This window comes from Hyperolius riggenbachi, chromosome 4 (assembly GCF_040937935.1).
Source record: "Hyperolius riggenbachi isolate aHypRig1 chromosome 4, aHypRig1.pri, whole genome shotgun sequence".
Classification (NCBI taxonomy): domain Eukaryota; kingdom Metazoa; phylum Chordata; class Amphibia; order Anura; family Hyperoliidae; genus Hyperolius; species Hyperolius riggenbachi.
The window spans coordinates 290,912,544-290,926,232 of record NC_090649.1 but is presented as its reverse complement, the minus strand read 5'-3'; the positions used below and the strand labels follow the sequence as shown (position 1 = coordinate 290,926,232).

General features: G+C 42.2%; 1 protein-coding gene across 50 annotated transcripts in view; it reads left to right on the top strand.

The window, feature by feature from the left end:
* LOC137503854 (titin homolog) overlaps positions 1-13,689 on the top strand; it is a 1,065,379-nt gene that overhangs the window by 878,748 nt on the left and 172,942 nt on the right. For 49 of the 50 annotated variants that reach the window (XM_068231415.1, XM_068231409.1, XM_068231432.1 and 46 more), the window contains 6 exons: positions 1,134-1,175; positions 7,508-7,555; positions 8,332-8,373; positions 8,528-8,575; positions 12,627-12,668; positions 12,824-12,871. In XM_068231415.1, coding sequence (XP_068087516.1) covers positions 1,134-1,175; positions 7,508-7,555; positions 8,332-8,373; positions 8,528-8,575; positions 12,627-12,668; positions 12,824-12,871 — 270 coding nt within the window. The remainder of the gene's footprint in view (positions 1-1,133; positions 1,176-7,507; positions 7,556-8,331; positions 8,374-8,527; positions 8,576-12,626; positions 12,669-12,823; positions 12,872-13,689) is intronic. The other variant, XM_068231441.1, reaches the window with a different exon arrangement.

Sequence of the window (13,689 nt, the reverse complement as noted above, 5' to 3'; positions counted from 1 at the left end):
AGTGTATAATTTAGCTTGTGGAACAGTAAATAGTATAAAGGGCTTTCGGCACACCCTAAGGGCCCTTTTCCACTTGCAATCGCTAGCATTAGCGCTAAACGCTAGCGATTGCGATTCAGCAAAATCTTTTTTTTTTCCCGGCGATAGCGTTTGCGATTTTGCTATGCACTGCAGGGCATAGCAAAATCGCGGCAATAATCGCTCCGCCGCGCGATCGCGTTTGTCTGAAAATCGAATCGCAGTAGTGGAAATAACCTACCGCAATTCCTATGTTATTTAGCAAACCCTAGTGATTTTAAAATCGCTAGTGATTTGCACTTTTGCGATTCAGCAAACGCAATCACGCTAGTGGAAAAGGGCCCTAAGATCTATGTAAAAGTGCAGGTAGCCACGTTTTCTAACTGTAATTCAAAAGCCTGCGTGGATCAGTACACTTAATAAAACTACTTCATGACCCTCCATTAAGGGGTTAAAATGGGCACAAACATTTCTGCAAAATGGATGTTTATAAAATGTCTTATTTGCACTAGTCAGTGTACAAATAGGACGTTTTTAATAGGAAGTGGTTAAACATAAAAGTGTCTAAAAATACTTAGTTTAAAAAACGATGTACATATTTTCCAATAGTTATTTTTGATTTGTAGAGAGACATGAATAACAAAAGTATAATAGGAGCCATAACACTTGTGCTTGTCCTGATAGTAAGCATGTAGCAGCTGTAAAAATGTAGTTTACCCTTCCCCATGTATTTTACAGAAATCCCAGTTACAAAAACGGAAAAGAGCGTTTTTGTTTTGATTTTACACAGTTTTTAAACCTGAAATGCAATGCAATTATTACAAATACTTTGTGTAGTAATAGATGTAATGCATTAGTGCCAGTGACATTTATGTTGGTGGGCACATTGCCTAATTATGCTTATTGGGTGACACATTGCTTATGATGTTTCAGAAAAATGCTGCATTTCTTATTCCCCTAACAAAGACAGGAGGAGGAGGGAAGGAGGCTGCAGATCCCCTCCACTATGAGACTAGTAAAACTGGCTGATAATTGCATGCAGGACTGTACTGAACAAAACAATCTCTACTGATATTTTTTTACAATGCTCCATTAGTTTACATTTAATATTACAGAGAAGCTAGAGAAGAAAGAAGAACACACAGAGCCCAAGAAAGGTAAACATTTAAACAATTTATACATAATGTGTAATATAGTTTGTGAAACAGTTAAAATCATATGTATTAGCGGGGGATGTATTTGTCTGTTGGGTGCTCCAAAGTGATTAGAAACAACACCTGGTCTGCCATACTGCACTGGGAGAAAAAGTCTGCATAATCAATAATACTTTACAATAATTGTAATTATGCATGGCATGAACGCAGCTACCCATGCACACCACAACTGCCACCTACTGCACTCGCTCCGTGGGCAGGCTTTGGCATGGGCACACGCAGGCTTTGGGCGTCAGAGGCTCTGTAGCGGTTGGGGTGTGCAATTCTTTTGAAGTCTTTTTTTTTTGTATTAAAAAGCTTTATTGAGCATATCAACAAATATACAAAGCTTTTGAAAGCAGAACAGATAAAACATAAGGTATAAGCATACCAACTAAACATCAAGAAAAAATATGGGGGAGCATCTAGAGGACATAGTGTAGATAGTTGGGCCGTCCGGCCTGGGAAATGGGGTACTCGGAACCTCCTTCTGAGATCCCAGGGGTCAGTCCATCCTACCTGTTTTGGTGTAAGATTATATTGCTCCCTCTAACACATACATAAAACTTAAAAAAAAAAAAGAAAAAACCACATACATAAAAATAAGAAACAGGATAAAAAGAAAGAATGAACTATCAAGATACATTCCTGCATAAGGTATTTGGTTACAAGAGTCCTGAATAAATCCAAACCTGAACATCATACTATAATGATTGAACACATATGTCCGAGGGAAATTAAGCACTCCTATATGTTTTCCAGGATTCCCAAATGAGATCAAATCTTGCCATATTTTCAATGCTATAAAAATAAACCCGATCCATTATCATCATTAGGTCCAGACGTTGGGTAACCAGTGATAACTCTAGTTCTGTGGTTTTCCATTTGAAGGCTATTGACCACTGAGCGGCTAGTAGCATGTATCTATATAAAGGTCTAAATCTGCCTGGCACATCATCATTAAAAGTATACAACAGGGCCTGGGAGGCGGATAACGAAACCGGAAAGCCAAACACTTCTCGGATCATGGTTTTCCATGAGTTCCAGAACCGCTGTGCTCTGGGGCAGTCCCAAAAGACATGCAGTATCGTTCCTTCCAATCCACATCCTCTAAAACAAGTCGATGGGACCGAGGGATATATTTTATGAATTTTTGCCGGGGTGTAATACCAGCGAAATAAGATCTTGAGTGCCGTGTCTTTGACCATATTAGATTTGACTACACCAGAGACAGCGGTCCGGATATAAGACCAATCTGTTGGCTCAAATTGAGTACCTAAGTCGCGCTCCCAAGCTCTCATATATGTCAGTTTATTCTCACTGTCACAACCTATCAGCTGGGCATATAAAGATGAGATTAATCCTTTTTGTCGTGAAGATCCAAAATAGAGTGACTCAAACAGTGAGGGTTCAAACTCTGGGGGTGAAGAAAAGATGGAAGAGAAGTAATGTTTTATCTGACAAAAACGAAAAACCTCCTCTGGGGGGGCATTTTGACTAAATCTGAGCATATTAAAGGTAACTGGAACATCTCTAATCCAAAATTTATTGGCAGTTGAACGGCCTTTATCTCTCCACCAGGAAAACAACTGTGGGTTCCTAAAAGCCGGAATAAAGCGAGGATTTCCAAAGATGGAGATCCTGGAGGAGGGAAAGGTCATAAGCTTATATGATGAGGCAATCGAGATCCATAGCTTAGTCAGTGACGAAACAATCCTGTTCCTGCCAGCAAGAGTTGATGTATCTCTTTTAGTTACAACCGTGACCAAAGTAGATAGGTAGAATGGGAAAATTGTGGTAGATTCAAATTGGTACCAGGTGGGAGGGTTAGATTTTATTCCCCAATCTAAGATTTGACTGAGCTTAGAGGCTAAGTAATAATGCCATAGGCTGGGTAAGCCGATACCACCCTGTAAAGGGGGTCTGTACAGGACTTGTGCTCGAATTCTGGCTGGTTTGCCGTCCCAAATAAACTTGTTAATTTGTGACTGTATGCTAGATAATGATTTTTTAGTAATAGTTATTGGGAGCATGCGAAACAAATATAACAATTTGGGGAGAATAATCATTTTACATGCTACACATCTGCCTAGCCATGAAACCTTAAATGAGGACCATGTTTTCAGGAGTTTAGTAATATTATTGACTGTATATGAGAAGTTAGTTCCATATAAATCCCCATAGCTGGGTGTAAGAAAGACTCCCAAGTATTTAAATTTAGTTTTACTCCATTTGAACCCGTAAGTAGAGTCTAACCATTTAATTGTATGTGGATAGAGATTAATCGGGAGGGCTGTAGATTTAGCGGGATTTACCTTAAGGCCAGAAAATTTTGCGAATTTATCCAATATTTGGAATAAATTGGGCATGGTTGTTATAAGTCTAGTCAAGAACAGGAGAGCATCGTCAGCATACAGAGTTAATTTGATGTTGTCGATTCCATAACCATGGATGTCAGGATGTCGTCTAATCGCCACCGCCAGAGGCTCTAAAGCAACAGCGAATAGCAATGGGGAGAGAGGGCAACCCTGATGGGTTCCACGTTTGAGCTGAACAGGAGCGGATGATGCGCCAGGGATGCGGATCACTGTTGATGGGGAGTCATACAATGCTGAAACTGCTGTAATTATAGGGCCAGTTAGGCCAAAGCTTTCCAAAGCAGCGGTCAGATACTGCCAACCCACTGAATCGAATGCCTTGCTAATGTCTAAACCCAACATCATAAATCTGGAGTTTTTGAGTTCAGCATCCTGTAATATGTTAACAGCTAGCCTAACATTATCAGAGCCTTGCCTACCTGGGATGAAGCCAGTTTGAATGGGAGCGACGAGACCGTGCACCATGGAGCCTAATCTAGTAGCCAGGATTTTAGCAAAAAGTTTGATGTCATTGTTAAGGATAGATATAGGTCTGAAACCTGCCGGGGTAGAGTGATCAGTATCCGGTTTAGGAATCAGGGTCATATTGGCCAATAGCATATCTGAGGGGAGTTTTTCACCTTGGAGAACAGCATTAAACATAGAGGTCAGAGGGTGCAATAGTGTGTCAGCAAATTTTTTATAATATAAGGGTGAAAACCCGTCAGGGCCCGGGGCAGTAGAGGATTTAAGCAGCTTAATTGATGCTAATACTTCTATGGGGGTGATCGGAGCATTAAGAGTATGCAACTGATCTGGTGAAAGGGAGGGCAACTGCAGAGTATCCAACCATGCTTTAAGTTCCATATTGTTAGTTAATATATCGGTTCCTAGTAAATTTTTATAATAGTCCTCAAATATTTTTAAGACTTTGGGAGGTAGCACCTCCTCTCTGCCTCCAGGGCTTTTTAATTTATAGACATGTGGGGGTTTATAGTATTGGTTTAATTTACGTGCGAACTGAGTAGAAGGGTTATTGTCTCGGAGGAGAAACTTTGCTTTGGAAAACTTCAACGCTTTAGCATGAGAGTTATCTAGTATAGAGTTCAATTCGGTTCTTTTCAGATTAATTTCATGTAAAATTTCTCTAATTGTTCTGCCATAATGCCGTTTATATAGTAAATCTAGCTCGGCAGTTAGTACCTGAATTCTTTGTGATTTTAGTTTTTTTGCCCGTGCTGCTTTTGCCATAAAGATACCTCTCAGAACTGGTTTATGTGCTGCCCATCTTAGGATAGGGGAGGTGTTATCCTCATTATTAAACAAAAAATATTCCTCCAACTCTCCCACCACGGCTTGTCTATCTGAATCCTCAGCCAAAAGAGAGTCGTTAAGTCTCCAGTTGCCGGGATTGAAGGGTATACCGAAACCAGTCAAGGAGGACTGAACCATATGATGGTCAGACCAGCTACAGGTGATAATATCCGTGGAGGTAGAGTTGGAGGCAATTATTGGGGACAAGTAAATATAGTCTAAGCGGGCATAGGATTGGCGAGGGTGAGAAAAAAAGGTATATTGCCTACAGCCGATGTTATGGGCTCTCCATATATCTATTACTTTATTTCTGGAAAGAAAGCTAGTAAGTTTTCTCGGGAAAGTTTGTGCGAAAGGGGATTGAACCGATCTATCCAGAAGTGGGTTAGCTACCGCGTTGAAGTCTCCTGCAACTATCAAGTGTGTTGAGGATAATCTATCCAGTTGGGATGATAAAAGTTGTAAGAAGGCAGTTTTAGAGGCATTGGGAGCATAACAATTAATCAGTGTAACAGCTTTACCCTCCAGAATACCTTTAAGAATTAAGATTCTGCCCTCCGGGTCCATGAAGGAATCAATATGTGTAAATGAGACTGAGTTATGGAACACTATTGCAACTCCTCTAGCTTTTTTGGTAAATAAGGCATAATAGGCCTTGTTATATGCCCGGTGCAAAAAAGTGGGTGGTTTAGAGTTAATAAAATGCGTCTCTTGTAAAAACAAGACTGAGGCTTTCAGACTCTGATAATGTTGGAATGCTTTTCTACGTTTGACTGGCTCATTTAACCCCTGGACATTATGTGTTATCATATTGAACATTCTAGGCATGAGAGAACTGTAACGATGAAAAATACAGCATTTACACTTAGTGGCTCGTGGTCTTTATGAATAGACAGGACTCCTGTGGAATGAAAAGAGAGATTCGAATATCCTAAGATTGCAGGAACATAACTACTTAAACCAAACATATAAAACAGACATAAAATCAACATTATCTCTGGGCAATCACTCCTAACTGTCCCACGACTAGTAGGCCCAGAAACTCTCAGTGGCTTAACCCGGACCACACTGAGAGGGGGGGTAATACCCGTATCACTAAACCCAAATTGGGTAAAGAACAGTTAAAGTGGTGCAGCGGTGAAGGACCGTTTCCCTGCCATTTTAAGTATTAGAGCGCCAAGAGCGGGGAGTGTTGTTCAATGGTTGTTTACGATATTTCTCCAATTGGGCGAGAGTGACTTGTAGGCCTAGTGAGTTTAAAAGAGAAACTCCTTGCTCCAGTGTAGCTATGACGTGGATTTTGCCGTCACGGGAAAGTAAAAGCTTAGTCAGGAAACCCCACTTATACTGCAACTGTTGCTCTCTGAGAAAGGCTGTTAGAGGAGCCAGGGACCTGCGCCTTTGTAAAGTGAACTGCGACAAGTCAGTAAAGACTTTGATGTTGCTGTATGGAGCCGGAAGTTGCGAATTCTGGCGCATGTAAGAGGAAAAGGCATCTTTAACATGGTAAAACTGAAAGCATGCTATAGTATCTCTGGGAATCCTTTCAGGTAGAAAGGCGGGCTTAGGCAGTCTGTGAGCCCGTTCGATTGTGTATTCAATGCTGGAAAACTGAGGTACTGCTGACCTGACCATTTCTATCAAGTAGCTTTTCAATTGTGCGCTGTTTATCGATTCATCGATACCCCTAAATTTAAGATTACAGCAGCGATTACGGTCCTCTAGGTCAGCAATCTTCAACTGCGTAGCCTCATTAGTTGAGTCATGTCGTTCAAGCTCAGTGACAGTCTTATTGTGTTCCTCAATTAACATGGAGACACTGTCTTCAGTAAGTGACACACGAGCTCCCAGATCATCATGAAACTGTTGCATAGAATTTGCTATAGTCAGTATCTTGTTTGACATGGAGGTTTCCAGAGCAATCATCATATCCTTAAGAAAAGCACGGTCCACTGGCTGGTTGGAGTCAGGGATCTCTGCAAATGCACTGCTGTGGCCTGTGACTGCTGTGAGAAGGGAGAGAGCTTCTGCCTGTGAGTCTGCCGGGCCTGACAGCCTGGGCTTAGATTTGGCTGGGCTAAGAAAGGTGGGGGAGGGTACCCCCTGTTCAGAGGACTCTGAGGCTGATGGACTGCGGGGCAGGGCCACATTGGATGCCTGCTTTGCGGGTATTTGTGAGGCCCCTCCGCGGCTGGATGCGGAATTTTGTACGCTTGCCGCCTGTTTATTGCTATGGGATGCGTTCGTCATGCGAACTGGCAATGCGGACTTACGCGTCCCGGAGGAGCCGGCGCCATCTTGCTCTCCATGCGGCCCAGACCTTCTCCGTTTGAACATGTCGGGGATGCGTTGTGGACGCTGGGTATCCTGCTGTGAGGTGCTGGAGGCTTCCATCTCCTCCTCCGCTGGGGTTTGGGACTGAATTTCCCCGTCTGGCATGCTGTGTGATGTCGCTTTAGCTGGCTGGGATCAGGAGCTCTTCACGCTGCTGCCATCCACGCTGAGCTCCGGCCACGCCCCCCCAATTCTTTTGAAGTCTATGCTGATCATTTTTTTTACGTTATTAGGTGAACTATAAATTGCTGTAAGTAACAATGCTATAATGTTTTACATTTAATATTGCAGAGAAGCTAGAGAAGAAAGAAGAAAAAGTACCCACAGAGCCCAAGAAAGGTAAAAAGTTAATGTATAGTGTATAATTTAGCTTGTGGAACAGTAAATAGTATAAAAAGCTTTCAGCACATGCTAAGTTATATCTAAAAGTGCTGTTAGCCACCTTTTCCTAATCTTCACCTAATCCAGAGACTGAAGAATTACTGTGGCCTAAGGGGTGCTGTTCTTACCTGGTTTCAGTCCCTCCTATCTGGCAGGACACAGCATGTTTGTCTGGGCACACACTACTCTAACCCAGTGTCACTTGCCTATGGAGTTCTACAGGGTTCTGTGCTATCTCCATTACTTTTTGCAGTCTACATGCTCCCAGTGGGCAAAAATAGTCTAGAACTATGGCCTAGGATACCATTGTTACGCAGATGACAAACAACTGTATCTAATAGGATAACAAAGGTGCCAACAGAATAAAAACCGCTAAAAGAACTCAAAAACCCATCTTGGTAATAGAGAAGGCAGTGATAGACTTACCTCCTCCAAGCAGAACACACGACTGTAGATTTTCAGTCAAAACTATTTTATTGGATACTTCAAATAAAGTGCAGCGCGTTTCACGGGACACAAACCCGCCTCATCAGACAATAACAAACAGGAGTAAACAGCATCTGCCAGTATCATCAACGCTAGGCACCTATCATCAACAGAGGCACCTAGCGTTGATGATATGGGTGTTTCCTTTCAACAATACCAGTTGCTTTGCAGTCCTGCTGATCTCTTTAATTTTAGGTGTACAATAAACTGTTGCTTTATAAAACAATGCTTTAATATTTATATTGCAGAGAAACCAGAGAAGAAAGAAGTACCCACGGAGCCCAAGAAAGGTACACATTTAAGACATTATGCATAATATAAAATATAGCTTGCGGGACAGTAAATAATATAAATAGTAGAACTGGCTAGTAACACATGCATGAGAGCACTGAACTACTGCAGTAAGCAAGAATGTCCCAATACTTTACATGTTTAATATTACAGAGAAGCTAGAAAAGAAAGAAGAAAAAGTACCCACAGAACCCAAGAAAGGTATAAAAAAAAATTATTTATCTGTGCACAATGTATAATTATGCTTGTTGGGCTGTAAATAACACTCTACAAACTAAATACATTACTTGTAGCCACTAGCCACCTATCCTAACTGCATTTAACCACTTAAGCTCTCAGTCGTTTTCACTTTATGCATCCGAGCAATGTTCACCTCCCATTCATTAGCCTATAACTTTATCTCAACTTATCACAACGAACTGATCTATATCTTGTTTTTTCCGCCACCAACTAGGCTTTCTTTGGGGGGTACATTTTGCTAAGAGCTACCTTACTGTAAATGCATTTTAACAGTAGGAATAAGAAAAAAAATGAAAAAATGCATTATTTCTCATTTTTCGGCCATTATAGTTTAAAAATAATACATGCCTCCATAATTAAAACCCACGTATTGTATTTGCCCATTTGTCACGGTTATTTCACTGTTTAAATTGTGTCCCTATCACAATGTATGACGACAATATTTTATTTGGAAATAAAAGAGCATTATTTCCATTTTGCATCCATCACTGTTTACAAGCTTATAAAAAGAAAATATAGAGAAATATTTCATCTTTACATAGATATTTAAAAAGTTTAGACCCTTAGGTAAATATGTATGTGTTTGTTTTTTTTATAGTAATGTTTTTGTCTTTTTTATTAAACATTTTATGTGGGTATTTTTGGGAGGGTGGGATATAAATAGTGTTTTATTTGGGGAAATATTTGGGTATTGTAATGTTCTTTTACTTTTAGATGTAGTTTTACTTTTTGGCCACAAGATGGCAATCTTGAATTTGTTTACATGACGTCACTCTACGCGTACAATGTACGCTTAGAGTGAAATAGAGTCAGAAAAGGCATAGCTTCCGAGAGAAGCTGTCGCTTTTTCTGGGGGGAGAGGAATCAGTGATCGGGGCACAATAGCCCGATACATTGATTCCTGGGCTACCGAAAGCACAACCGGGAGCGCGATCGGCCACGGGAGCGCGCATGTCCCCCTTGACGTTTTTATACGTCAAGGAGGACAAAGTGGTTAAATGAGCTTGGTGGATGAATACGGCTTCATCCACCAAGCTCAGTGCAGCCAGAAAAAGTAGGCAGGCATGTACACGCACCAGCAACATTTTCATAATGTTTGTTAGCGGCCGCTTAAATTCAGGAATCCACCTGGAGTCCTGGACCCTGCTGTTGGTGGCGGAGAAGGCAGTCAAGTGGCCTGCAGGCAGAGATGCTGTGTGGGGACTGTCTTAGTCTTGGGGCAGGCAGCAGCAGCCGGCAGGCAGAGATGCTGTGTGGGGACTGATTTACTCTTCGGGCAGGCAGTTAAATGGCGTGCAGGCAGAGATGCTGGGTGTGGACTTACTTAGTCTTCGGGCAGGCAGTAGCCCTCCGGGATCCATGCCTCATTCATTTTGATAAAGGTGAGGTACTGAACACTTTTTTGATCTAGGCGACTTCTCTTCTCACTGACAATGCCTCCAGCTGCGCTGAAGGTCCTTTCTGACAGGACGCTTGAGGCAGGGCAAGTTAGAAGTTGGATGGCAAATTGTGACAGCTCTGGCCACAGGTCAAGCCTGCACACCCAGTAGTCCACAGGTTCATTGCTGCTCAGAGTGTCTATATCCACACTTAAGGCTAGGTAGTCGGCTACCTGCTGGTCAAGGCGTTGGTGAAAGGTGAATCCGGAAGGGCTAAGGTGAGGTGTTGGACTAAAGAATGTCCGCATGTCCGATATCACCATGAAATCGCTAGAGCGTCCTGTTCTTGCCTGCGTGGACATGGGAGGAGGAGGAAGATTACTGGCAGTGGCACCTTTATTCCATTGTGCTGGGACATCACCCTTAAACACACTGTAAAGCAAACTTGCCAAATGGTGTTTCAAGTGCTGCATCTTTTCAGACTTGTGTTTATTTGGTAACATTTCTGCCACTTTGTGCTTATACCGAGGGTCTAGTAGCGTTGCCACCCAGTACAGGTCATTCCCCTTGAGATTTTTATACAGAGGTCCCTCAACAGACTGGACAACATTAAAGACCTCATCTGCACAAAGTTGGATGCCTACCTACTAGTCAACTCCTCTTTCTCTTCCTCAGTAATGTCAGGTAAGTTATCCTCCTCCCCCAGCCACAAACAATACCACGGGAAAGGTGAGCAGCACAAGCTCTCTGCGAGGCCTGCTGCGGTTGTTCTTCCACCTCCTCCTCAAAAAAACCACCTTCCTCATCTGACTCCTCTTCCCCAGAGGACTCTTCCTCCTCCTCCTCCGTGCTGCCGCAGGTGTTGGTGACAAATCTGGTTCTGGTCGTGGTGGTTCCCACAACTCTTCCTCCTCTTCCTTTTTCCTGCTCCTCTACAGCTTGATCCACCACTCTACGCACGGCACACTCCAGGAAGAAAGCATATGGGATCAAGTCGCTGATGACGCCTTCACTGCGACTCACCTGGTTTGTCACCTGCAGGCATTACGCATGAGTGTCCAGTACCTCAGCAAGAAAATCCCCAGCTCCCTAGAGCCTGACCTTTGACTGTAGCTGTACAGATACTCGTTGATGGCTTTCTCTTGTTGTAGCAGACGGTCAAACATGAGGAGCGTTGAATTCCAGTGAGTCGGGCTATAGCAAATCAAGCGCCTCACCGGCAAGTTGTTTCTCTGCTGAATATTGGCCAAGCGCGCCATGGCCTTGTAGGAATGCCTGAAATGCCCACACACCTTCCTGGACTGCTTCAGGACCTCCTGTAAGCCTGGGTACTTACACACAAGCTTTGGATTATAAGATTCAGCACATGTGCCATGCAGTCACAGATATCAGTGCAAAGGTATGCACTGACTGGTATAAAACAATGTGCAGTCACAGCTGCAGTGAAAGGTATACACTGACTGGACTAATACAGTGTGCAGACACATAGATGCAGTGAAAGGTATGCACTGACTGGTGTAATACAATGTACAGTCCAAGATGCAGTGAAAGGTATGCACTGACTGGTATAATACAGTCTGCAGTCACACAGATGCAGTGAAAGGTATGCACTGACTAGTATAATACAGTGTGCAGTCACACAGATGCAGAGAGAGATATGCACTGACTGGTATAATACAGTGTGCAGTCACACAGATGCACTGTATAAAGCAGTTTGCAGTCAGAGATGTAGTGAAAGGTATGCACTGACTGGTATAATACAGTTTGCTGGGCTTGGCACAGTATAGCAAGTGCCAGCTGCAACAGACAGGGCTGTATATGCAGTGTCAGTGGCACACACAAAAAACACATCACAAGAACATTAGCTCTCAAAACAGCTTTTTTTGTGGTGCTTTTCAGCGACAAATATCAACTAGGAGCAAGCTAACAAGAGCTAACTAATGCTTTCCCTATCTCTCCTGCAACCTCTCCCTTGTCTCACTATAGTAGCAGCAGACAGAGTGAGAAGATGCCTGACACTGCTGTCTTTTATAAGGGGGGAGGGGGCGGGGTTCCAGGAGGGAGTGCAGCCTGATTGGCTGTCATGTGAGGGGGGCAAAGTTTAGCCCAATGATGTGGTATAGTGGGGCAAATCGAACTCGCTATGTGTTCGTGGTTTGACGCGAATGTGAACAGCTGATCTTCACACTAACAAGTTCCCCTGGTGAACCGTTCGGGCCATCTGGCAGTCCTGCTGATCTCTTTGGCTGTACTAGTGGCTGAATCACACACCTGAAACAAGCATGCAGCTAATCCAGTCTGACTTCAGTCGGAGAATCTGATCCGCATGCTTGTTCAGGGGCTGTGGCTAAAAGTATTACAGATAAAGGATCAGCAGGAGAGTCACTCAACTGGTATTATTTTAAAAGGAAAAATCCATATCTTTCTCAGTTTAGGTTTCCTTAAAACACAGAGGTTTGGGAGCAGACTGCAAAATATCCATCACTGTGAGAACAGTAGATCTGGCTGATGATGCATGCAACACATTACTGATCTAGTCAAAGCAAGCTGCTGATATGTTGTTGTTTTTTTAATTTTAGGTGTACGATAAAGTGTTGCTTTATATAACAATGCTTTAATATTTTATATTGCAGAGAAACTAGAGAAGAAAGAAGTACCCACGGAGCCCAAGAAAGGTACACATTTAAGACATTTATGCGCAATATAAAATATAGCTTGCGGGACAGTAAATAATATAAATAGTAGAACTGGCTAGTAACACATGCATGAGAGCACTGAACTACTGCAGTAAGCAAGAATGTTCCAATGCTTTACATGTTTAATATTACAGAGAAGCTAGAAAAGAAAGAAGGAAAAGTACCCACAGAACCCAAGAAAGGTAAAAAAAATATATTTATCTGTGCACAATGTATAATTATGCTTGTAGGGCTGTAAATAACACTCTACAAACTAAATACATTACTTGTAGCCACTAGCCACCTATCCTAACTGCATTTAACCACTTAAAGAGGAACTCCAGTGAAAATAATGTAGTAAAAAAAGTGCTTAATTTTTTACCATAATTATGTATAAATAATTTAGTCAGTGTTTGCTCATTGTAAAATCTTTCCTCTCCCCGATTTACATTCTGACATTTATTACATGGCGACATTTTTACTGTGGGCAGGTTATGTAGCTGCTTCTAGCTGTTTTGGCTGTTAGAGACAGCTGTAAATAGCTAATTCCTGTCTGTGAACATTGTTACATTGTGGCAGTTTGCCCAGAGTACAGTGGTACTCAGAGCTTCTTGTGGGAGGGGTTTCAGCACAAAATCAGTCATACAGCGCCCCCTGATGGTCTGTTTGTGAAAAGCATTATATTTCTCATGTAAAAGGGGGTATCAGCTACTGATGGGGATAAAGTTCAATTCTAGGTTGGAGTTTCTCTTTAAGCTCTCAGTCGTTTTCACTTTATGCATCTGAGCACAATGTTCACCTCCCATTCATTAGCCTATAACTTTATCACAACTTAACACAATGAACTGATCTATATCTTGTTTGTTCCGCCACCAATTAGGCTTTCTTTGGGGGGTACATTTTGCTAAGAGCTACCTTACTGTAAATGCATTTTAACAGTAAGAATAAGAAAAAAAAATGAAAAATTTCATTATTTCTCAGTTTTCGGCCATTATAGTTTAAAAATAATACATGCCTCCAT